The sequence below is a fragment of the Tamandua tetradactyla genome, chromosome 7 (assembly GCF_023851605.1).
Source record: "Tamandua tetradactyla isolate mTamTet1 chromosome 7, mTamTet1.pri, whole genome shotgun sequence".
NCBI classification, from domain to species: domain Eukaryota; kingdom Metazoa; phylum Chordata; class Mammalia; order Pilosa; family Myrmecophagidae; genus Tamandua; species Tamandua tetradactyla.
The window spans coordinates 71,049,253-71,074,735 of record NC_135333.1 but is presented as its reverse complement, the minus strand read 5'-3'; the positions used below and the strand labels follow the sequence as shown (position 1 = coordinate 71,074,735).

The following is a 25,483-nucleotide window of genomic DNA, read 5'->3' as shown; positions in this document are numbered from 1 at the left end:
GAATATTTGCAACAGTCCAGAAAAAGAAATAAAAAGAAAAAACCCATATATTCCATACCCCTTACCCCTCCCTTTCACTGACCACTAGTATTTAAATCTACCCAGTTATTTTACTCCTTATCCCTCATAATTATTATTATTTATTTTTATGTTATCCATATTTTTTACTCATATGTCCATATCTGGATAAAAGGAACATCAGACACAGATTTTCACAATCACACAGTCACATTGTAAAAGCTATATCATTATACAGTCTTCTTTAAGAATCAAGGCTACTGGAACACAGCTCAACAGTTTCAGGTACTTCCCTCCAGCCACTCCAACACACCGTAAACTAAAAATGGGTATCTATATAATACATAAGAATAATCTCCAGGATAACCTCTTGACTCTGTTTGAAGTCTCTCAGCTGTTGAAACTTTATTATGTCTCATTTCTCTCTTCCCCTTCTTGGTCATAAGGCTTTCTCAATCCATGATGCCAGGTCCCAGCTTATTCCAAAAGCTCTGTCCCAAGTTGCCAGGAAGATTTATACTCTTGGGAGTCATGTCCCACATGGGGGTTGGGGGGGAAGGCAGTTAGTTCACCTGTCAAGTTGGCTTAGAGAGAGAAGCCACATCTGAACAACAAAAGAAGTTCTCTGGGGGTGACTCTCGGGCATAATTTTAAGTAGGCGTAGCCTATCCTTCGTAGAAATAAGTTTCATAGGGGCGAACCCCAAGATCAAGGACCCAGCCTATTGATTTGGTTGTCTCCACTAGCAAGATTATCAGAAATTCTCCAAATGGGGAAGGTGAATATTTCCTTCTTTCTCCCCAGTACCCCAAGGGGGCTTTGCAAATACTTCTTTACTCACTGCCCAAGTTACTGTGGGATATATTGGGGCATCATACTAACCTGCACAAACCAACAAGATCGCATACCTTATTCAAGATTCCATATAGTTATGGTGTTCAACTAAACTAACCATACAAGTTAAATTATTTAATGTGCTACCCAACATATAAATTTTGCACCAAGTAAACATCTCTCCCTTTGGTCTCACACAGAAGTTCAAGTCTTAAAATATGAATGATATCATCCTTTACCCTGTATTCTGATTTACCTTAGTCACACCCAGATCAGCTTCATTCATATCTCTAGTCAAAGTCTGATCCCTTTTTCAACTTTTTAAACAGTTCCTGTATAGGGCGGTACTAACTTTCATAGCTTCAAAGCTCTAATTCTGAGTCTCAGATGTCACAAAAATACCCAAAGTTTCTGGGAAAAACCAGGTTATATACAAACAGCTCAGCATCTCAGAATTTAGAAATAAGTTATAACTCCTGAATATTTGTGACTTCTGTAAGAGCTTATAATCTAGAACATTTTACAATAGGCCCCAACCTGATAACTCATGCCTTCAACTTCAGTTCACTGAGTTTTTATATTATAGTTAGTCCATATGGTTGAGGCATGATGATATTTGTCTTTTTGTTTCTGACATTTCTTTCAACATACTGTCCTTAAGGTTCATTCATCTAGTTGCATGCCTCACATCTTTTTTCCTTCTTGCACCTGCTCGTAGTCCATTGTATATATACACATTTCCCCCTTCCTTCCCTCAGTCATTGTACTCTTAGCCACCTCCATCCATTGTGAATCGGAAACACTGCCGTCATAAACACCAGTGTACAAATGGCCATTCATGTCCCCACACTCAGTTCCTCCAGGTATATACCGAGCAACAGGGTTTCAGGATTTTATGGCAACCCTACCCCTATTTTTCTCCGGAACCACCACACTAACCTCCAAGGGTCTGCACTTCTCAATGAAAATTGCCTAAAATTGAGAGTGCTGCTGATTATAAAACTAAGTGAAGATACTATAAAACAGAATTTGTTTATTTTGGATATTATCCATGATGCCCAATACATAGAGGGATGCCCAATACATAGAGGGAGCCAAAGGACACAATGACTGAGAAGTACAATGGTGAACAGTGATACATTTATAGGATGGAATTTGGTGTGGCTACAAAAAAAAGGAGGGATGTCAAGGGGGCACACAATGAACTGCATAAACCTTGGAGACAACAGGCTATGCAGAATGGGCCAGAAACAAAAGAACAAGTATGCTAAGGTCTCTTTAAAAAAATGCTTATGAAAAATGAGAACCTGGATTGTGAGCCCTTATAGCAGCCATATTTGGTCCAAAATTCTGGATGTATTTCTGGATTCTGAGACACTGAGCTATATGTGGATCAGCTGGTATTTCCCTGTTACTTTGAGTAATTTTGCGACACCTGGGTCCCAAAATGGAGTGCTGTAGACCTGAAAGTTAGCATAACTATATATATAAATAACAGTTGAAGTAACCGAGAAAGAGATCAGACCTCAATTAGAGTTTAAAAGGAAGCCAATCTGGCTGGGTCCAAGGCAAATTAGAATGCAGGGTAAAAGATGATAGTGCATGTACTCTAGACCTTCAGCAGCTGTATGAGATAAAAGGCAGAGGTTTACTATGTCTAGGACCTAAATTTTCTGTAACACTTAGTCTGAATCAGCCTCTTTGGATAGCTCATTTAGACAGCCCCGATTCCTGGAGTCCAGAATGGGAATGAGGCCTTGTAATTCTCTATGGCTTGGTGCAGTGCCAGGATACATTTCAAACTATGGTGGGCTGATAATTAAAAAGTATTGGTAGAGTCCCTTGAGGACTCTCCCATCTGGGAAACACCGGGTACCCTCCCAACCATTGGGGACTCCCAAGAAAATAGGCCAAGCCCTGAATTTTGAGAGTTGCACTTATGAAACTTATTTCTGCAGGGGAGAAGCTAAGACTACCCATAATGAGGCCCAAGAGTTGCTTCTAGGATGCCTCTTTGTTGCTCAGATGTGTTCTCTCTCTCTCTGTCTAAGCTCAACTCTGCAAGGAAAATTGTTGCCCTTCCCTCTAGATTAGATTGTATATATGGTACCAAAATAAATTTTTTTAAAATCCATGGAACTATACTACACAAACAGTGAACCTAAGTTAAACCATGGATTTTAATAATACAATTATAAAAATGTGCTATCACCAATCATAACTAAATGTCACACACCAAGGCAGTGCATTGTCAGTGAGGTAGTATATGGGATTCCTGTGTTTTATACATGATTGTTCCGTAAGCCCACAACCTCTCTAATAAAGGGGGAAAAAAGAACTAAAGGAAATCAGGAGAATTACAGATGAACACAAAGAGACTATCGATAGAGAGATGGAAATTATGAAAAAGAACCAAACAAAGCTGAAGACTATAGTAACATAAGTTAAAAATCCCCTGGAGGGGTTCAGTAGCAGGTTAGAGCTGGTAGAAGAATCAATGAATTTGCAGATAAGACTATTGAAATCAGCCAGTGTAAAGAGCAGAAGGAAGAAATAATGAAGAAAACTGAATGGAGCCTGAGGAATCTGTGTGATACCATCAAGCATAGCAATATATGCATTATGGAGGTCCCAGAATGAGAAGAGAGAAAGGGGCATAGAAAATATTAAAAGAAATAATGGACCAAATATACCCAAATTTAATGGAAGCCATGAATATAACATGTGCAAGACGCTGAATGAACTCCAAACAAGATAAACCCAAATACACCCACATTGTACCATGCAATAACCGAGCTTTTAAATGCAAAGATAAAGAGAAAATTCTGAAAGCTGCAAGAGGGAAGCAACATATCACAAACAAGAGAGCTCAATAAGATTAAGTGCCTATTATTCATCAGAAACCATAGAGGCAAGAAGGTTGTGGGGAGGCATATTTAAAGTGCTGAAAGCAAAAAATTGCCAACCAAGAATTCTATATCTGGCCAAATGCCCTTCAGAAATAAGGGTGAGATTAAGCCAAAGGTTGAGGGTCCATCACCACTTGAGCAACCCTACAAGAAATGCTAAAGGGACTTCTGCAGGTTGAAAGAAAGGACACTAGACAATTGACCGAAGCCACATGAAGAAATAAAGATCTCTGATATACTATTGTATTTTTTATTTGCCACTCCACTTTTTTACTTCCTACAGGTTCTAAAAGACCAATGCATGTAATATAATAATGATAAGTCAACAGTTTCTAATCAATAATGTTTAAATATGCCATTTGTGAAAAGAGTTATATAAAGATGGGTGGACAGAGAAGTATAGGAACATAGTTTATATGGCATTAAATATTGTATGATCTCACTAATTTGAAACAATTAGAATAAGCGAACTCATAGAGTCAGAATCTAGTACATATGTTACAAGGGGATGGGATGGGGATAGGAAATGGGAAGTTAAGGCTTAAAATGTACAGGGTTCCTATTTGGAATGTTGGAAACATTTTAGTAACGGATGGTGGTGATGGTGGCACAACATGTGAATGCAATTAACAGTAGTGAAATATATATATTTGAATATGATTAAAAGGGGAAATGTTATTAAAGTTAAGTTGATATCAGTGATATGAGATTATTATAGATTTAGAATATTAAATTTAAGCACCATGGTAATCACAAAGAAAATATTAGAGAATATGCAAGCTCATAGATACAAAAGGTAGAATCAAGGTTCCCAGGGGTGGGGGTACGGGTAAGGGGGAGTTAATACAAAATGAGTGTAAGGTTTCCTTTCGGGGTAAAAGCTCTATTAATGGATGGTGGTAAGGATACTGTAACATAGTGAATATGATTAATTCCACTGAATGGTATGCTTTGGAGAGGTTGAGATGGGAAGATTTATATTGTATACATGTTTCTACAACAAAGGAAAGAAAGAGAAACTAAAGAGAGAATGACAATTAAATGTAATACATGATACTGGATGAGATCCAAGAATGGAGGAGAAAAGGTTCAACAGGACATTACTGGGACATGAGAAAAATTTGAATATACAAGGAAAGCTTTATATCAATGTGAAATTTCTTGAACTTGATAACTGCACTTAAGGTGTTTACCTAATTGAAAGCCTTTGTTTGTAGAAATGAACACAGAAGTATTACGTGTTCAAGGAGTATGATGTGTGCAAACCTGCTCTCAAATGTTCAGAAAATGGACAGACAGATGATAGAGAGACATGACAAAGGTGGCAAAATATTAAAAATAGTGAATCTGGTTATCTGAGGGTGGGGTGGAAGTATGTTGGGGTTCTCTGTTTGGAGTTTGTATAATTTTTGCAATTGTCCTGTAAGTTGAAAATTATTTCAAAATAAAAAGTTAAAAAGAAAAGGTCTGATATGAACCAAAAGAAAGCTGCAATAACAATCTTATAAACAAATGGATTCTAAAGCAAATAATTATACACACGTATTTTATAAGGGGCAGAGAAGAACATTAAATATTAATGTAATAAAGAAGATATATTCTCTCAAACATATGTACCTAATTATGTAGTCTCAAAATACATCATGAATAACTGACAAAACTGCAGAGATAAATGGTTAAATCAGTAATTTTCACTGAAATTTTAACACACTCTTCTCAGAAACTGTAAGATCAAACCAAAAAATAAGCAAGGATTTCAAAGGTATGAACAATTGAATTAATGATCTCAGACTTTAAGACTTAGATCAGAAACCATATCCAACGGAAAGGGAATAGATGTTCTTTTTGAGAACACACTGAACATTTACAAAAGTAGACTACGTTTTTGGTAATAAAAGACATCTCAATACATTCCTGAAGATCACTATCATGAAGGCTACGTTCTCAGACCATGCCACAAAAACATTACAAAGTAATAACAAAAGAATGGCTTTAAATACACCATCTCGGTTCCTCAGGAAGCTAAGTATAGAACTGCCGTATGACCTGGCAATACCATTGCTAGGTATCTACTCAGAGGACATGAGGGCAAGGACACAAATGGACATTTGCACTCCAATGCTTTTAGCAGCATTATTTACAGTTGCCAAGAGAAGGAAACAGCTCAAATGTCCATCAACAGAAGAGTGGCTAAACTAGCTGTGTATATACATACGATGGAGTATTATGCAGCTGTAAGACAGAAAAAAGTTATGAAGTATGTAAAATATGGATGGACCTTAAGGACATTATGCTGAGTGAGATTAGCCAGAAACAGAAGGACAAATACTGTATGGTCTCACTGATATGAACTAACATTAATGAATGAACTTGGATAATTTCAGTTAAGAACAGAGGTCATCAGGAGATAGAAATAGGGTAGATATTGGGTAATTGGAACGGAAGGGATGCAGATTGTGCAACAAGACTGATTGTAAAAATTCAGAAATGAGTAGCACAATACTACCTAACTGTAATACAATAATGTTAGAACACTGAATGAAGCTGAATGTGAGAATGATAGAGAGAGGAGGGCTGGGGGCACAAATGAAATCAGAAGGAAAGATAGATGATAAAGACTGAGATGGCATAATCTAGGAATGCCTAGAGTGTATAATGACAGTTATTAAATGTACAAATTTAAAAATGTTTTGCATGAGAAAGAACAAAGGAATGTCAATAATACAGGGTGTTGAAAATAGATGGTAAATAATATTTTAAAACTTTAACTTATGTGTGAGACTAAAGCAAAAATGTTTATTTGGTACAAAGTTTATATATATATATTTTTTATGAATATGAAAACTAATTTGTTAAACTTCTGTACAGAAAGATGAACATACCTCTATAGCAAGCGTATATGAAGAATGAAGTTACAAAAAACAAAATTTATATTTTAACCAGCACATTTCCTAATATAACTTATGTGGATGGCATAATCGAATACCATAAGTACATGGAACCTTGAGTAGGGCATGTGATTTTGTAGGTTTATCCAGAGTGATGGCTCAATAAAACCCAGAAGGATTTGAACAGTAAATAAAAAAGTATTTTCAAAGTCCCCTTGGAGGAATGGTGAGAAAGGGGGAAAATTCAACTTCCGCAAGTGGAGAATTCGTGATAGTCTCACAAGCAGCAGGGACAACCAAAGCAATAGGCTGAGCCGCCAATCTTGGGGTTTGTTCATATGAAACTTAACCCCACAAAAGATAGGCTAAACCTACTTAAAATTAAGCCTAACAGTCACCCCCAAGAGAACCTCTTTTGTTGCTCAGACGTGGCCTCTCTCTCAGCCAACATGACAAGCAAACTCACTGTCCTCCCCCTGTCTACATGGGTCATGACGCACAGGGGTGTGGAACTTCCTGGCAACGTGGGACAGAAATCCTAGAATGAGCTGGGACTCAGAACCAAGGAATTGAGAAAACCTTCTTGACCAAAAGGGGGAAGAGAGAAATGAGACAAAATAAAGTGCCAATGGCTGAGAGATTCCAAACTGAGTCGAGAGGTTATCCTGGAGGTTATTCTTACGCATTAAATAGATATCACTTTTTTAGTTAAGAGGCTGGAGGGAACTGCCTGAAATGTAGAGCTGTGTTCCAGTAGCCATGTTTCTTAAAGATAATTGTATAATGATATAGCTTTCGCAATGTAACTGTGTGATTGTGAAAACCTTGTTTCTGATGTTCCTTTTATTTATGGTATGGAAAGATGAGTAAAACATAGGGATTAAAAATAAATAAATAATAGGGGGAATAAAAATAAATAAATAAATAATAGGGGGAACAAATGTTAAAATAAATTTAGTAGATTGAAATGCTAGTGATCAACGAAAGGGAGAAGTAAAGGGTATGGTATGTATGAACTTTTTTCTGTTTTCTCTTTATTTCTTTTTCTGAATTGATGCAAATGTTCTAAGAAATGATCATGATGATGAATGTACAACTATGTGATGATATTGTGAATCACTGATTACATATGTAGAATGGAATGATCATATGGTAAGAATGTTTGTGCTTGCATGTTGGTACATTTAATAAATAAAATAAATTTTTTAAAAAGGTAATTGATATCTGTTTACTTAAGAACTGTCCAATTTTGAGAGAGCATAGCATGGCTGGGTTTTCTTGTTTAGTTGGTTAAGGCTTTTAACTAGTAGTTCATGTAAGAAGCTGTTGAACTCACCATAGAGTAGAGAAGTTAAAATTATCTTTTGAGTCTGGATTTCTTCTACCTTGCTTAGATTTTAAAAGTATAAGCATGATGGCCAATTTCACTTGATGCAAATAAAACTTTTTATATGTAATATATAATACCTTTATTCTTACTTTATCAGTCTAGGTTCAGAAACTTGAGGTAGGTCAGTTTCATTTCACCTGTAAACTGTCTCACTTTTACTGATATTATAATTTTCAAATGTATAAGATGTTACAGATGTGCCCTGCACTTAGTCTACCTTGTCCCTATTTTGATTTTTTGTTGAGTCTCCTGCCTGCTTACCAAATGCTAGGATGCTTCAGGAGCATGTGCAATTGAAAACAGAGGCAAACTTGAGCAATTGAACAAATTGGAAATGCAACACAAACTGAAGTGAAAGAAGTCTGTGTTTTGTGTTTTTTTTAAATAAAAATTTTCAAAAAAAAAAAAAAAGCACCATGTGTTTCCAAAAAAAAAAACAGAAATAATCAGAATTGAATTATAATGAAAATACTGCACATTCCAATTTGTAGGACAGAAATGGAATGTACTTAGAGAGAAATTTATCGTATAAATTCATTAGAAAATAAGAAAGACTAAAAATTAACCCAGCATTCAACTTAAAAAGTTGGGAAAAGAATACAAGAAAATATCCCTTTTACCCTCCCTCCAGCCCAAATTAAAGAAGAGAAGAAATAATAAAGAAAAAGGAAGAAATCAATGAAACAGATCACCAAAATCAAACAAACAAAAGCAACAAAGGAGATGAATAAAAACAAAAGCTATTTTTGTTAAGTGTTAAGATAGTCCTCTGGTGAGATTGATCAGGAAATAAGGGAAAAGAAATAAGGCAAGAAGATACAAAGAAAGGGAAGTAATCACAGATATAATATCAACACTGGCTTTTAGACTTTTGCGCTTGATGTATCAACTTAGGAACTAATGAATCAGTTTAGCCGGATCTACGTGTTAGCCAGATGTACATGTACAGTCTGGCTGGAACAAGTCAGTACATTCTCAGGAAGGGTATCATGGAAATTAGTACAATCCGGGTACTTCCACCTTATCCTCTTTGGAAAAGCCTCCCTTTCACTCCAATCATACCTCAGTCACCTTATCTATAAGGAGTGTTATCATGAATCTCAAATGAGATGGTTGCCCAGAAACTTCGCAAAGTTCAAAAACTGCAATATCATGATTATAAAGTTGTGCCTGATAGGCTTACCAGACTTGTCTCAAAAGAAACAATAGGGCTTCACTCAAAATAACAAACTCCTGGATCCCTGAGAGATAAGATTCCACAGTTAGGTGAATGGATGAGTGTGTAGGAAGGGGAATGGAAATGATTGTTACTACAATGATAACAATAGTAACTTTTAATTTGGGATACTCCTGTTTGCTGGTTATAAAATAAGGTTACTTTTGTTACTTGTGTTGAGTAGAATACAATGTAAACAGGCATTGCAATAACTTTAAGAAACTTACTAGTCCTTGAAAATGTCTTTTGCTATATACAATAAATCCAATATTAACATTATGTTGAAAGAATATCGAAGCTACTGTTCATTGAGGGCTTGCTCTGTACCAAGCACAGTTTGAAGTATTTTACATGTTTTAAATCATTTAATTCTTTAATAACTCTACGAGATAGATATTAGTTTTACCACTATCCATCCCCAATACATACCTGAGGAAACAGAGTTATTCAACAACTTGACCAAGTTTATACGGCCAATGGTAGAACGAAGATTTTAGCCCAGGCAGTCCGGCTGCAGATGTTCTACTACTAACCACTATATTATACTCTAAATCTGCATGGTCACACATGGCTACTGAGCATTTGAAATATGATCAGTCAAAATTTGGATGTGCTATAAGTATAAAATACACACCAAATGTTTAATATATAGCACAGAAAAATACAGGTATCTCAATACTTTTGTATATTAATTATACAGTGAAATGAAAATTTTTTGAATATTTAAGATTAAATAAAATATATCATTAAAATTAATTTCACTTTGTCTCTTTTTATTTTTTAAAATCTGGCTACAACCTCACCCTCTCTAAGACAACACAGCAAGTGAATTCACTGCCCTTCCCCCTCTATGTGGGACATGACTCCCAAGGTGGAAACCTCCTTGGCAACATGGTACAGAAATCCTGGGATGATCTGGGACTCGGCATCAAAAGATTGAGAAAGCCTTCTCAACCAAATGGGGGAAGAGAGAAATGAGACAAAATAAAGCATCAGTGGCTGAGAGATTTCAAACAGAGCCAAGAGGTTATCCTGGAGGTTATTCTTATGCATCATATAGATATCTCCTTTTTAGTTTATGGTGTATTACAGTAGTCATGTTTCTTGAAGATGACTGTATAATGATATAGCTTTTACAGTGTGGCTGTGTGATTGTGAAAATCTTGTATCTGATCCTCCTTTTTTCTACAATATGGACAGATGAGCAAAAAATATGGATAAAAATAAACAAATAATATGGGGAACAAAGGTTAAAATAAACTGAGTAGATTGAAATACTAATGGTCAATGAGAGGGAGGTGTAAGGGGTATGGCATGCATGAGTTTTTTCTTTTTTCTTTCTTTTGCTGGAGAAATGCAAATGTTCCAAAAATTACCATGGTGATGAATACACAACTATGTGATGATATTTTGAGTCTTGTAGACCATGTATAGAACGTTTGTATGTCAAAAATGTTTGCATGTTTGTTTTTTGTTTACAATAAAAATATTTTTGAAACATCTGGCTACAGGAAATGCTTACATGACACAAATGGCTCACATTAGATATCCATTGGACAGTGCTGCTCTAGCAGTATGCCAGGGTGTTTTACATTATACCAGCATGGAGGTAGCATGGGGGGATCTCTCAACTCCCTCATCCCTGTGCATGTGACAAAGATACAGATTAATCCAAGCTCTTCAGTCCAGTTCCTGAATACCTACCTCTTCCAAATAAATATTCAGTGTGTCAGTTCCAAATTCAACCTTCTTCAACAATGGTTGCTGCAGAAGCTGAATAAGAAAGAAAAATAAGGAGACTAAGAGTCAGAGCCTTCCCTAGATAGTCTTCAAAGCACTGTCATAAAAAAGGAAACAAGATACTGTGAAAAAGTTAGGGATATAATGGATATCCCTTTATAGGCCATTTAGATCATTTATATATATATATATACACACACACACATATACGTTTATATATTTAATGATGTCCATATCACCAGCTTTTTGATGATAATGTTAGGCCCCATGGGAGCTAGTTAAAAAAAGAAAACAGAAGAAACTTACTAACTGATTGGTGCCCTCCGTGGGACTGAATCCTGATAGCATCTTCACCTCCACAATGGCCATATTGGAAGCGTTGCGACTCCCCACGTAACTAAGGTGGGAAGAAGCAAACCTGTGTGAGCCCATATTTCTCCCCTCAGCACACATAATACACACATCTCAGCTCAGCTGCTATATCCAGAGGCTGTGCCCCTCAGTCCCAGCCTCCACACTTTCTACTTCCTCACCTGGTGTGGACAGTGAGAGTCAAGTATCGAGGCAGTGCAGGTTGTTCACATCTAGCTTTCCCCATTTCCACACTAAGACTAAAGGTCTCCAGATTTTTAGAAGGGAGAATGTTGTATTTCAGCACTGTCTGGTAGGAGGAAAAAGATAATGAAATCAGAGTTGGGAAGAACTTTAAAGATTGTACACTACAATCCTAACAAATATGATACAGAGATGTAAGGTTTTACTTGAGGTGAAGATGTCCTCAGACTCTCTTTCCCAATCTACACTCTTTCTCATGTATCTCTGCTTACCTGCACATAGACACAGCCCTGGCCTGAAGCTTCCATGGTGTACACTCCAGGGATACTGAGAAGAGTCTTCTGCTGAACTACCAACCGGTTGGCAGCTTGCACGTTTAAAGTGTGCTGGAAATTTTCAGTTGATTTTACAACCAGGCTGACTTCCTCAGATGGCACGTAGACAATAGAAGCATATTTGGCAAGAGCTTGGAGAGCAACTACAGTATCCTGGGGGAGGGGGGGACAGGGAAAAAAGGCATGTGCTTAACATTTTGTGAGCCATTGGAATTAAGCTCAAACAACCCTATAACTCACACATCTGGTTGTTGTTAGCTGGGTTTGAATGTTACCACTTGTAAGTATCCAAAGAACCACATTTGGGGAGGGGTGGGGGTATTGTATGTATGAATTTTTTTCTATTTTCTTTTTATTTCTTTTTCTGAATAGATGCAAACATTCCAAGAAATGATCATGATGATGAATATGCAACTACATGATGATATTGTGAATTACTGATTATATATGTAGAACAGAATGGTCAAAAGCTAGGAATGTTTGTGGTTGGTGTTTTTTTGGTATTTAAAAAAAATTTTTTAATTAAAAAAAAAAGAACCACATTCACCTCCCCTGGGGAAACTGACATAGAAATCATAATATCTTGTTTTTATAGTAAATCACTGTCAGCTAGTTAATGATGAACATCCATAGGTCACTTGGCTATTATCTTCACTTTCAGGAACCAAGCCTAACTTCTTAATAAGCTATTGCTAAAAGCAAAAGGATAACTGTTCAGTATATATTTTACAGCTTTCTTATTTGAGGGAGGAAATAACAGTAACTTGATAGCCCTAGAAACTGCACAATCTATGAAGTTGTTTAACTGTATAATGATCTTGTATGCCACAGTCGGGGAGAATATCGGCACTCGGTGAAAAATCCTTTCTTGTGAGCCAAGGCTTCTTAGGCATTATGCCATGTGGCAATTTTTCTTCATCTGGGAATAAGAGAGCTCACAAAATGTTCATGTAACTTGAACCTCTACATTCTGAAAACATGATTTATATAAACTACAGTTAGGAGAGGGAAAAAAAAGAATGATGTATTCGGTAAAATTGTCATATCTTACTGTGTATACTGAGAATTTCTACATACATGATACTTTGTAAAATATTTGTAATAATGATCATATGTTCAGAATGTTTGTGTTTCATTCTTGTCATATCTTTTTTTAAAATTTAAAAATTAAAAAAAAATATTTGCAACAGAATAAAGGAACCCTACTTCTTTGTATCCAAAATGAAAAACAACAGTGTATTTAGATGTCATCAACGTCATATAAAATAAGAAGACAGGTCATCCCCCCTGGGGAAGTTCTGTACAGGTTATATCTGTTCAGCTTGACCATTTACGAGCAACCTTTCTTTTTTTTTTAGAAAAGTTGTAGATTTACAGAAATATCATGCAAAAAGTAAAAGGTTCCCATATACCACCCTATTATTAACACCTTGCATTGCCATGGGACATTTGTTACAATTCATGAAAGCACATTTTTATAATTGTTCTGTTAACTATAGTGCACGGCTTAATATAGGATTCATTGTTTCTGTTGTGCAGGCCCATGGATTTTTTTTAAAAAAATTCTAATAACATATATGCAACCTAAATTTTCTCTTTTTAACTGCATTCAAATATACAATCCAATGCTGTTAATTATGTTCACAGTGCTGTGCTATCATCACCACCATCAATTTTGAAAACTTTTCCATTGTCCCAAATAGAAACTCTGTACATTTTAAGCCTTAATTCTCTGTTCCCTAACCCCACCCTGTCCCCCCAGTAACCTATATTCTAGATTCTGACTCTATGAGTTTTCCTATTCTAACTATTTCATATCAGTGAGATCATACAGTATTTGTCCTTTTTTGTCTGATAATTTGCTCGACCTGATGTCTTCAAGGTTCATTCATGTTTTTGCATGTATCAGAACTTGATTGCTTTTTGCAGCTGAATAATATATATATATACCACATTTCCACATTTTGTTTATCCATTCATTGGTTGATGGACAATTGGGTTGCTTCCAAATCTTTGGCAACTGTGAATAATGCCACTGTGAACTTTCATGTGCAAATATTTGTTCAAGCCCCTGCTTTCAAATCTTTGGGTGAATATCTAGAAGTGGGATTGCTGGGTCATATGGTAATTCTATACTTAATTTTCTGAGGAACTGCCAACTGTCTTCTATCATGGCTGCACCATTTTACATTCCCACTAGCAATGAATAAATGCTCCCATTTCTCCACATCTTCTCCAAACACTTGTAATTTTCTGTTTTTAAAATAGTAGTCATTCTAGTTATGTGAAATAGTATCTCATTGTTGTTTTGATTTGCATTTCCCAGATGGCTAATGATGTTGAGCATCTCTTCATGTGTTTTCTGGTTATTTGTATATCTTTGGAGAAATGTTTATTAAAATCTTCTGCCCATTTTTAGATTGGGCTGTCTTTTTGCTGTTGAGTTGAAGGATTTCTTTATATGTTCCAGATATTAAACCCTTTCATATATCTAGCTTCCAAATATTATCTCCCATTGTGCAGGCTGTCATTTTACATTCACAATAAATTCCTTTGAGAAGCAAAAGTTTTTAATTTTTATGAGGTTTCATTTATTTATTTTTTCTTTCATTACTTGTGTTCTGTGTATCAAATCTAAGAAACCATTGCCTAATACAATGCCCTGAAGATGCTTCCCTACATTTTCTTCTAAGAATTTTTATTATTTTAGTTCTTATGGTTATTTTTGATCATTTTGAGTTGCTTTCTTTTCTTATCTTCCCTTTTTGAGAAGAGAAAAGGTTTTATTTAGCATAGGCTAGTCTCACAGAGACAGGAAGAAAAAAAAGTTCCTCAACTCTGTCTCCCTGAGCTGGTCAAGAAGGATATTTATTGGATTAAACAAAGGAAGGTTGGGATAGGGATGTCAGGGATATTGGCACATTGGGGTTGGCTCATAAACATTCAACTTTAGGACTTCATGCTAGGTATTAATCATTGGCTGTGTCTACATTTTAATTAGGAATTTGAAATTAATGTTTGGATTCTGTTATTTTATTTTATCTTTTGTCTTTATTTTCTTACTCATCTGTCCATACACTGGATAAATGGAATGTCAATCATGAGGTTTTTTACAACTACATAGTCACACTGTAAAGCTATATAGTTATGTAGTCATCAAGAATCAAGGCTACCAGGGTAGGCCACGGTGGCTCAGCAGGCAGGAATGCTTGCCTGCAATGCCAGAGGACCCGGGTTCGATTCCTGGTGCCTGCCCATGTTAAAAAAAAAAAAAAAGAAACAAAGAATCAAGGCTACCAGATTATAGTTGAACAGTTTCAGGTATTTCCCTTTAGCTATTCTAATATACTAGAAATTGAAAAGGAATATCTATATAATGCATAAGAATAACCTTCAGAATGACCTCTTGACTTTATTTGAAACCTCTTAGCCACTGAAACTTTATTTTGTCTCATTTCTTTTTCACCTTTTGGTCATGAAGTCTTTCTCAATCCCATGATGACAGGGCCAGATGCATCCCTGGGAGCCATGTCCCATGTTGCCGGGGAGATTTACACCCCTGCGACTGATGTCTCATGTAACAGAGAGAACAATGAGTTTACGTGCAGACCTGGCTTAGAGAGAGAAAGGCCACATCTGAGCAATAAAAGAGGTTCTCTGGGGGTAACCCTTAAGCATAGTTTTAAGTAGGTTTAGCTTCGCCTTTGCAGGAATAAGTTTCCCATGTGTAACTCCCAAAATTGAGGGCTTGGCTTATTAAATTGGAAGTCCCTAATTCTTGAGAAAATATCAGGAATTCCTCAGGCAGGGAAGTTTAATATTTCCACATTTTCCCCCAGACCCTCAAGGGTCAAACACCTTCTTTACTTTCTGCCCCAAATTCTCTGGGATGTGTTGAGGTATTGGATTAATCTATATAGAATAACAAGATCTCATTCCCTATTCTAAGTTCAATATAATTATCCTGTTTAAATATATTGATCATACAGGTTAAATCAGATACTGTGTTACAGAAAACATAAATTTTTTACCAAGTAAACATCTCTTCCTTTGGTCCCACATAGAATTTGAAGTTTAAAATACAGTCAGTATCATCCTTTACCCTGTATTCTAATTTACTTGGTTCTAACCAAGCCCATTTCATTCATATCTCTAATCGAAGCCTGATCTCTTTATCAACTTATTTTTTTAATTTTTTTTAAACATAACAACATACAAACATGAACATTCTTACCATATGATCATTCCATTCTACATATGTAATCAGTGATTCACAATATCATCACATAGTTGTGTATTCATCACCATGATCACTTCTTAGAATATTTGCATCAATTCAGAAAAAGAAAAAAGAAAAAATGCATACATACCATACCCCTTACCCCTCCCTCTCACTGACTGCTAGTATTTCCATCTACTCAATATACTTTAGCCTTTGTTCCCCCGATTATTTATTTATTTTTAATCCCTATGTTTTACTTATCTGTCCATACCATGGATAAAAGGAGCATCAGACACAAGGTTTTCACAATCACACAGTCATTTTGTGAAAGCTATACCATTATACAATCATCTTCAAGAAACATGGCTACTGGAACACAGCTCTACATTTTCAGGCACTTCCTTCCAGCCTCTCCAATATACCTTAAATAAAAAGGTGATATCTATATAATGCATAAGAATAACCTCCAGGATAACCTCTTGACTCTGTTTGAAATCTCTCAGCCATTGACACTTTATTTTGTCTCATTTCTCTCTTCCCTTTTGGTCGAGAAGGTTTTCTCAATCCCGTGGCGCTGAGTCGCAGCTCATTCTAGAATTTCTGTCCCATGTTGCCAGGAAGGTTTGCACCCCTGGGAGTTATGTCTCATGTAGAGAGGGGTTGGACAATGAGTTTGCTTGTTGTGTTGGCTGAGAGAGAGAGGCCACATCTGAGCAACAAAAGAGGTTCTCTGGGGGTGACTCCTAGGCCTAATTTTAAGTAGGCTTAGCTTATCCTTTGTGGGGATAAATTTCATATGAACAAACCTCAAGATTGAGGGCTCAGCCTATTGCTTACATTGTCCCCACTGCTTGTGAGAATATCAGGAATTCTCCACATGGGGAAGTTAAATTTTCCCCCTTTCTTGCCATTCTCCCAAGGGGATTTTGCAAATACTTATTTATTCACTGTTCAAATCCTTCTGGGATTTATCAGGGTATCACTCTGGAAAAACCTACCAAATCTCTTGCCTTATTCAAGGCTCCATGTACTTATGGTGTTCAATTAAACTATCCACATAAGTTATATTAGGAAATGCACTAGTCAAATATAAATTTTGTATCAAATAAACATTTTTTGCTTTAGCCTCACACATGTTAAAGTTTTAAAATATGAATTACCATCTATTTTCAATACCCTGCAGTATTGACATTCCTTTGTTCTTTCTCATGCAAAACCATTTTTTAATTTGTACATTTAGTCACTATCAGTGTACACTCTAGGCATTCCTAGATTATACCATCTCAGTATTTATCATCCATCTTTCCTTCTGATTTCATTTGTACCCCCAGCCCTCCTCCCTCTATCATTCTCACATTCAGCCCCATTCTGTGTGCTAACATTACTGTGTTATCAGTTAGGTAGTATTGTGCTATTCATTTCTGAATTTTTACAATCAGTCCTGTTGCACAATCTGCATCTCTTCAGCTCCAAATACCCAATATCTTACCCTATTTCTATTCCTAATGGTCTATGTTCTTAGCTGAAGTTATCCAAGTTCATTCACTAATGTTAGTTCATACCAGTGAGACCATACAGTATTTGTACTTTGTTTCTGGCTAATCTCACTCAGCATGATGTCCTCAAAGTCCATCCATGTTGTTACATACTTCATAACTTTATTTTGTCTTACAGTTGCATAATATTCCATCATATGTATATACACAGCTAGTTTAGCAACTTGTCTGCTGATGAACATTTGGGCTGTTTCCATCTCTTGGCAATTGTAAATAATGCCGCTATAAACATTGGTATGCAAATGTCCATTTGTGTCCTTGCCCTCATATCCTCTGAGTAGATACTTAGCAATGGTATTGCCAAATCATATGGCAATTCTATACTTAGCTTCCTGAGGAACCACCAAACTGCCTTCCACAGTGGATGGGTCCTGTTTTTAAATCCATTCTGCCAGTCTGTGTCTTTTGACTGGGGAGTTTAATCCATTAACATTTAGTGTTATTACTGTAAGGCCAGTATTTTCTTCTACAATTTTGACTTTTGGATTTTATATGTCATTATCTAACTTTGCTTCTTTTTATCTTTACTAATAGTCTTCATTTCTGCCCTCTTCTCCACACCTCTCTCCTGTCTTTTCCTATTTGTTTCTAGTACTCCCTTCAGTATTTCTTGTAGAGGCAGTCTCTTAGTCACAAATTCTCTCAGTGATTTTTTTTTGTCTGAAAACATTTTAATTTCCCCCTCATTTTTGAAGGACAATCTTGCTGGATATAGAATTCTTGGTTGGTAGTTTTTCTCTTTTAGTATCTTAAATATATCATCCCAGTGTCTTCTCACTTCCACGGTTTCTGCTGAGAAACATAAGCATAGTCTTATTGGGCTTCCCTTGTATGTGATGGATTGTTTTTCTCTTGCTGCTTTCAAGATTCTCTCTTTCTCTTTGATATTTGGCGTTTTGATTAGTAAGTGTCTTGAAGTACATCTACTTGGATCTATTCTCTTTGGCGTACACTGCACTTTTCTGATCTGTAATTTTAAGTCTTTCATAAGAGGGGAAATTTTCAATGATAATTTCCTCCATTAGTTTTTCTCCTTCTTTTCCCTTCTCTTCTCCTTCTGGAACACCCACGACATGTATATTCATGTGTTTTCATTCAATTCCCTGAGTCCCTGCTCATATTTTTCCATTCTTTTCCCTATATTTTCTTTCGCTTGTTGGATTTCAGATATCTCATCCTCCAGTTCACTAATCCTATCTTCTGCCTCTTGAAATCTAACATTGTAGGTTACCAATGTTTTTTTCTTCTCTTCTGCTGTGACTTTCATTTCCATAAGTTCTGTGATTCATCTTTTCAGACTTTCAATTTCTTCTTTTTTGTTCATTCTTTGCCTTCTTTATATGTTTTCTCAATTCATTCATTTGATTTTTGATGAGGTTTTCCATGTCTGTTTGAACATTCTGAATTAATTGTTTCAACTCCTGTATCTCATTTGAATTGTTGGTTTGTTCCTTTGATATCTTAGGTTTTCCTAGTATGATTCATTATTTTGTGCTAACATCTAAATATTTAATTTCTTTAATTGGTTTATTTTGGAGATTGTTTTTACTTCTTTTACCTAGGATTTTCTTGCTGGATAACTTTGTTGTCTATCTGTTCTTTGACATTCAATTTAGCTTATTCTGGACCTCTAGCTTAGGTTTTGTTTGACAGATCAGAATTTTTCAGTTCTTGCTTTCTTGTTTTTTACCCTGCCTTTACAGTGCCTTTTCCCCCCTTAGGAGGGTCTACTTAGGTATTATAGACCCCAGTCAGATTTTCCCAGACCAAACTGGCCTCTTCTCAGGAGGAAAGAGTCACCTGCATCAGTTTTCCTTGAGGATAAGACCCAGCAGATTGAAAGCCTTTCCTATAAAGTCTCTAGACTCTGTTTTTCCTATTCTTCCTGGTATATGACACTTGTCTGCCTGTGGGTCCCATCAGCATAAGATGATGTGGTACCTTTAACTTCAATAGACTCTCCCTGCTGGGGGTGTGGTTGAGAAAGAGGAGAGGTTGTAGGCTGGCTTGAATTGCTTCAGTTTTCCAGACCCTGGAATCTGAATTCCTTGAGGGAGGGATTCCACCTGAGCTGGGCCCCACCCCTCTATTGGGGAAGGCACAGCCTCCAGACAAACTCTCAAACAAGCATAATTCTGCCCATGCCTGGGGCAGTTGGAGCCTGAGAAGCCCTGCAGCTGTATCCAAAGAGCACTCAAACTGTAGAAACACAGCCACAAAAAAAGAAAAGAAAAGAAGTCCTTTTCAGAGCAGGACCCCCATTCCTCAGATTTGTCAATCAAGAGTTTAAGTTGGTACATTGCTTTGTGTATCTCCAGGTCCTTTCCTTCAGGGTCCAGACCCTTTCAAGTATTTTGCATTGTCTAATTTTAAAAAATCTCTGTTTTTTGTTTTTGCTTTTTTCTTTTTCTGTCAGCCTGCCCCTCTGCGTCAGGGTGAAAACTGGCAACCTCAGCTTTTACTCAAGGTTTAGCTGAGCTGGAGGCTATTTTTAGTAGTCAGAATTTGTTAACTAATTCTACAATTGGCGCTTGGTTGCACTCAGCCCCTGCTGCTGGTAAAGTCTCTTTCCTATCCCTCTGGGAAGCAGCCTGTGGGGGAGGGGTACTGGCCACCATGGCTTGGGGAACTCACGATTCAGGGTGAGCTTGCAGCCAGTCCAGCTAGTCCAGACTAGGGTACGTCGTGTGTCTGGTCACTGATGTGGCCCCAGCAGTTGTTCCATACTGTTCTTGGCTATTTACTAGCTGCTCTGGAGGATGAACTAAATCCCACACCTCACTAAACCATCATCTTGGCTCCTATCTGAGTTGATTTCTTTATATGGTGTGAGGTAAGGATCTTCATTCTTTTATAAATGAAATCCAGTTTTTCCAGAACCATTTGTTGAAGAAAGTATTCTTTCTAAATTGAGTGCTCTTTGCTCCCTTATGAAAAATCAGTTGGCCATAAATGTGAGGGTTGATTTCTGAATTTTCAATTCAATTCCATTGGTCTATATCTCTGCCCTTGGGCCAGTATCATGCTGTTTTGACTATTGTGGCTTTGTAATAAGTTTTACGATCAGGAAGTATAAGTTCTTCAACTTCATTCCATTTTAAGATGGCTTTATCTATTCAGGGCCCCTTATCCCCAATTTTATGGTTGGCTTTACCATTTCTGCAAAGAATGCTCTTGGAATTTTTATTGGGATTATGTTGAATCTGTAAATCACTTTGGATAGAATTAACATCTTAACAATATTTAGGAACAGATGCCCTTCCATTTATTGAGGCCTCCTTTGTTTTTTTTTCTTTAGCAATGTTTTGTAGTTTTCTGTGTAAAATAAAGTTCTTTTTCAGATTTATTCCTAGATATTTGATTCTTTTAGTTGCTATTATTAATGGAACTTTTCCCCTTGATTTCTTCTTCGAATTGTTCATTACTCTTGAGTTTTGATCTTATACCCAGTAATAATTTCATAAATTTAAACTCAGTAATAAATTACTGGGCTCATTTATTAGCTCCAGGAGTTTTTTTTTTTTCTTCAGAATTTTCTGTATATAGGATTATATCATCTGCAAATAGTGAAAGTTTTATTTCTTCCTTTCCACTTTGTAAGCCTTTTACTTCTTTTTCTTGCCTAATATTTCTGCCAGATTTCCAGTACAATGTTGAATACCAGTGGTGACAGTTGGAATCAATATTATCCCTGATCTTAGAGGAAAAACTTTCAGTCTTTCACTATTAAATAGGATGTTAGCTGTGGGCTTTTCATATATACCCTTTATCATGTTGACAAAGTTTCCTTCTATTCCTAGTGTTCTAAGTGTTTTCATCAAAAAGGGGTGCTGGGTTTGGTCAAACACCTTTTCTGTGTCAATTGAGATGATTATGTATTTTTTTGCTTCATTTTGTTAATGTAGTGTATTACAATAATTGATTTTCTTATGATGAACCAATCTTGCATATCAGGGATAGATCCCACTTGATCATGGTGTATAATTCTTTTAATATGTGTTGAATTCAGCTTGTTGGATTTTGTTAAGGATTTTTGTACTGTATTCATAAGAAATATTTGTCTGTTATTTTCTTTTTTGTGGTATCTTTATCTGTTTTTGGTATGATGGTGATGCTGGCCTTGTAGAAAGAATTTGGAAGTGCTCTTACCTCTTCAATTTTTTGGAAGAGTTTGAATGGAATTGAAACTAAATCTTCATGGAATGTTTGGTAGAATTCACTTGTGAAGCCATCTGATCCTGAGCTTTCTTTGTTGGATAGCTTTTTATTACTGATTCAGTCTCTTTATTAGTAATTGGTTTGTTAAGATTTTCTATTTCTTCTTGAGTCAGAGTGGGTTATAGGATAATCTAATTTATTGGCATATAGTACCCTCTTTATGGTCCTTTTTTTTCAGTGAGATCAGTAGTAATGTCCTTGTTTTTAATTTATTTTACTGTGAAAAATAACACATATACCAGAAAGCAATAAACTTCAAAGCATGCCACAACGATTAGTTATAGAACAGATTTCAGAGTTTGGTGTGTTTTACAATTCCATAACTTTAGGTTTTTCCTTCTAGCTGTTCCAAGACACTGGAGACTAAAAGCAATATTAATATAATGATTCAGCAGTCATACTCATTTGTTAAATCTTATCTTCTCTGTTTTGACTCCACCTTCTCCATTATTCTTTCATCCAATCTTTAAGGGTATTTAGTTAATGCCCATTCTAACTTTTTTCATGTTGGAAAGGGTTGTTGATAATATGGGTAGGGTGATAGAAATAGTTGAATTTCTTGGAGAGACTGGCCACTCTGGGTTTCAGGACCTATCTCACCTAGGAACTCACTGGAAGTTGTACATTTCTGGAAAGTAATCATGGAAACTTTGTAGACGCTCAGATAAGGCCCTAGATGTTCTTTAGGGTTGGCAGGAATAGTTTTGGTTGGGGGTTAGCAGACCATGATAAATAGCAATATCTAGCTGAAGCTCTCTATTTGAACTCTCTCAGTCACCAATACCTTATTTGTTACAATTTTTCCCCCTTTTTGTCAGGAAGGCATAGTCAATCCCATGGTGCCAGAGCTAGGTGGGATATGACTCATTGGGAGTCATAGCCCACATTGCCAGGGAGACTTCCACCCATGGATGTCATGTCCCATGTATAGGGGAGGGTAATGACTTTACTTGCAGAGTTGGGCTTAGAAAGAGAGAGGCCACATCTGAGCAACAAAAGAGGTCCTCTTAAAGTAACTCTTAGGCATAACCAAAGGTAGTCTTAGCTTCTCTACTACATAAATAAGTCTCACAAGAGCAAGCCTCAAGTTCAAGGACTTGACTTATAGACTTGGGAGTCCCTAATGTTTGAGACGATATCAGGGGTGTTCCCGGTGGTAAAGTTTAATAGTTTCATATTTTTTCTCCCCTCCCTCAAGGGACTTTGCCAATAATTTTTAATTATCTGGTCAACATGCTCTGTGATGTATCTGTTTATTACATTAAGCTATATAGAATTACAAACTCTCATTCCTATTCTGGGTTCTATATGTTTGAGTTGTTTAAATGATCTATCCAGAGTTGAGTTAGATTATATGCTACAGAAAATTAAACTTTTGAACAAAACAAACCTCTCCTATTTTGGTCTCATAGAGGAGGTGAAGCTCTAAAATACAGTGAACTTTTTACCCCTATATTCTTATTTACTTTAGTCCCAACCTGATCATCTTCATTCTTATCTCTAATTGAAGCCAGATCTCTTTTTCAGTTTCTTTAAGTGTTGTTATTTGTGGCAATGCTGACTTTCAGATCTGCAGAACTCCTACTCTGAGTCTTAGGTGTCACACAGATACCCAAAGTTCCAGGGAAATACCAGGTTATACATATATAGCACAGCAACTGAAAATTTAGAAATAGCAATTACAGCTCTGGACTAAATGTGATTGCTATAAAAACTTACAGTCTTGACTCCAATTTTCTGTTAAATACTTTCTAAATGAGACCATACAATATGTGCTCTTTTGTTTCTGGCTTATTTTGCATCACATAATGCTCCACAGGTTCATTCACAATGTTGCATGCCTCATGACTATGTTCCTTTCTGTAGCAGCACAATATTTGATCATATGCATACACCACAGTTTGCTATTCTACTTCTCAGTGTATCCTTCAGCCACCTCCATGCATTGGGCATTGTGTATAATGTCCAAAGTCAACAGACCACGTCTCACATTAATCTCACTTAGTGTTATAATCATCAACACTCTCAAGTTTAGATAAATTTCATAGCTCCCAAGAGAACAATAACTGGGAAACACACCCTCACTAAATAGAAAAATCAAACCTCCTCTTAACTCTTGTCTTTCCCCCCTTCCCCCAATTATTTACCCTGGTATTGCTGTGGTACTGTTGGATGTCTTCCTGTTAAACATAGCCCATAGCATACAATAGTAGTTTTCCCCTTATATTCTGATATTATAAATTATTTGTACAAGATTCATACCTTTGAAGAAGTTCATGCAAGAACTTATTTATATTCATAGTGTTAATTAGGTAGGATACATGCCTCTATACAACTGCTTTAAATCATGCTCAACTTCAATAAGGCAACATTACTTATAGACCCACTAATGAACTACCTTCACTTCAATGCCCCCCATTTCATTTCTGATATTCAATATATTTTTCTCTTTGTCAGTTTAGCTAAAGATTTGTTAATTTTATTTATCTTTCCAAAGAACCAACTTTAATTTTGTTGATTCTCTCTATCATGTTTTTTTATTTTGTTTCATTTATCTCCACTGTAATCTTTGTTATTTCCTCCCTCCTGCTCACTTTGGGTTGGTTTTCACCTCACTTTCTAGTTCTTCCAGTTTTAAGGTTAAATTTCTAATTTGAGATCTTTCTCTTTTTTTTTTAAATGTAGGCATTTGAAGCTATAAAATTCCCTCTCAGCAATATCTTTCTGCATTCCATAAATTTTGGTACGTTGTTCTTTCATTTTTGTTCTCCTCAAGATATTTCCTAATATTGCTTCTGATTTCCTCCTTAACCCTTTGGTTGTTTAAGAGTACATTGCTTAATGTCCACACATTTGTGAATTTTCCATTTCTCCCTCTGTTATTGATATCTACCTTCATTCTATTGTGGTCAGAGAAAATACATTATATGTGTGCTGTTTTGAAAGGATTTATGTACCCTAGAAAAGCTGTATTTTAATCCTAATTCCATTTTGTAAAGACAGTTGTTTCTTCTAATCCCTATTCAGTACTGTATGTTGGAAACTTTAATTAGATTATCTCCACAGAAATGCGACTCAATCAAGTGTGGGTATTAAACTTGATTAGGTGGAGACATGTCTCCACCCATTCCAGGTGGATCTTAATTAGTTTACTATAAAAGAAGAAGTACTTTGGAGAAAGCTTCAGAAGACTGCAGAACCACAAAGTCGAGAATTCCTTTAGAGAACAACAAGAGAGAGAAAGCCATGAGACTTTTGGAGATGAAGAAGGAAAACGCCTCCCGGGGAGATAGAAAAGAAGCTAGCAGATGACACCATGTTCATCATGTGCCTTTTCACTTGAGAGAGAAACCCTGAACTTCATTGGGCTTCTTTAATCAAGGAATCTTTCCCTGGATGCCTTGGATTGGACATTTCTATAGAGTTGCCTTAACTGAGACTTTTCCATGGCCTAAAAACGGTTACCTTGCAACTTATTAAATTCCCCTTTTTAAAAAGCTATTTTGTTTCTGGTATATTGCATTCCAGCAGCTAACAAACTAGAACAATATGAATTCAATATTTTTTAATTTATTGAGTTTTACTTTGTGGCCTAATATATG

At 36.2% G+C, this 25,483-nt stretch overlaps 1 protein-coding gene across 4 annotated transcripts in view; it reads right to left on the bottom strand.

The window, feature by feature from the left end:
• A2ML1 (alpha-2-macroglobulin like 1) overlaps window positions 1-25,483 on the bottom strand; it is a 79,641-nt gene that overhangs the window by 16,104 nt on the left and 38,054 nt on the right. For all 4 annotated transcript variants that reach the window (XM_077169956.1, XM_077169957.1, XM_077169958.1 and 1 more), the window contains exons 30-33: window positions 11,823-12,038; window positions 11,529-11,656; window positions 11,302-11,392; window positions 10,960-11,028 (exon numbers count right to left, since the gene is read on the bottom strand). In XM_077169956.1, the coding sequence (XP_077026071.1) occupies window positions 10,960-11,028; window positions 11,302-11,392; window positions 11,529-11,656; window positions 11,823-12,038 (504 nt within the window). The remainder of the gene's footprint in view (window positions 1-10,959; window positions 11,029-11,301; window positions 11,393-11,528; window positions 11,657-11,822; window positions 12,039-25,483) is intronic.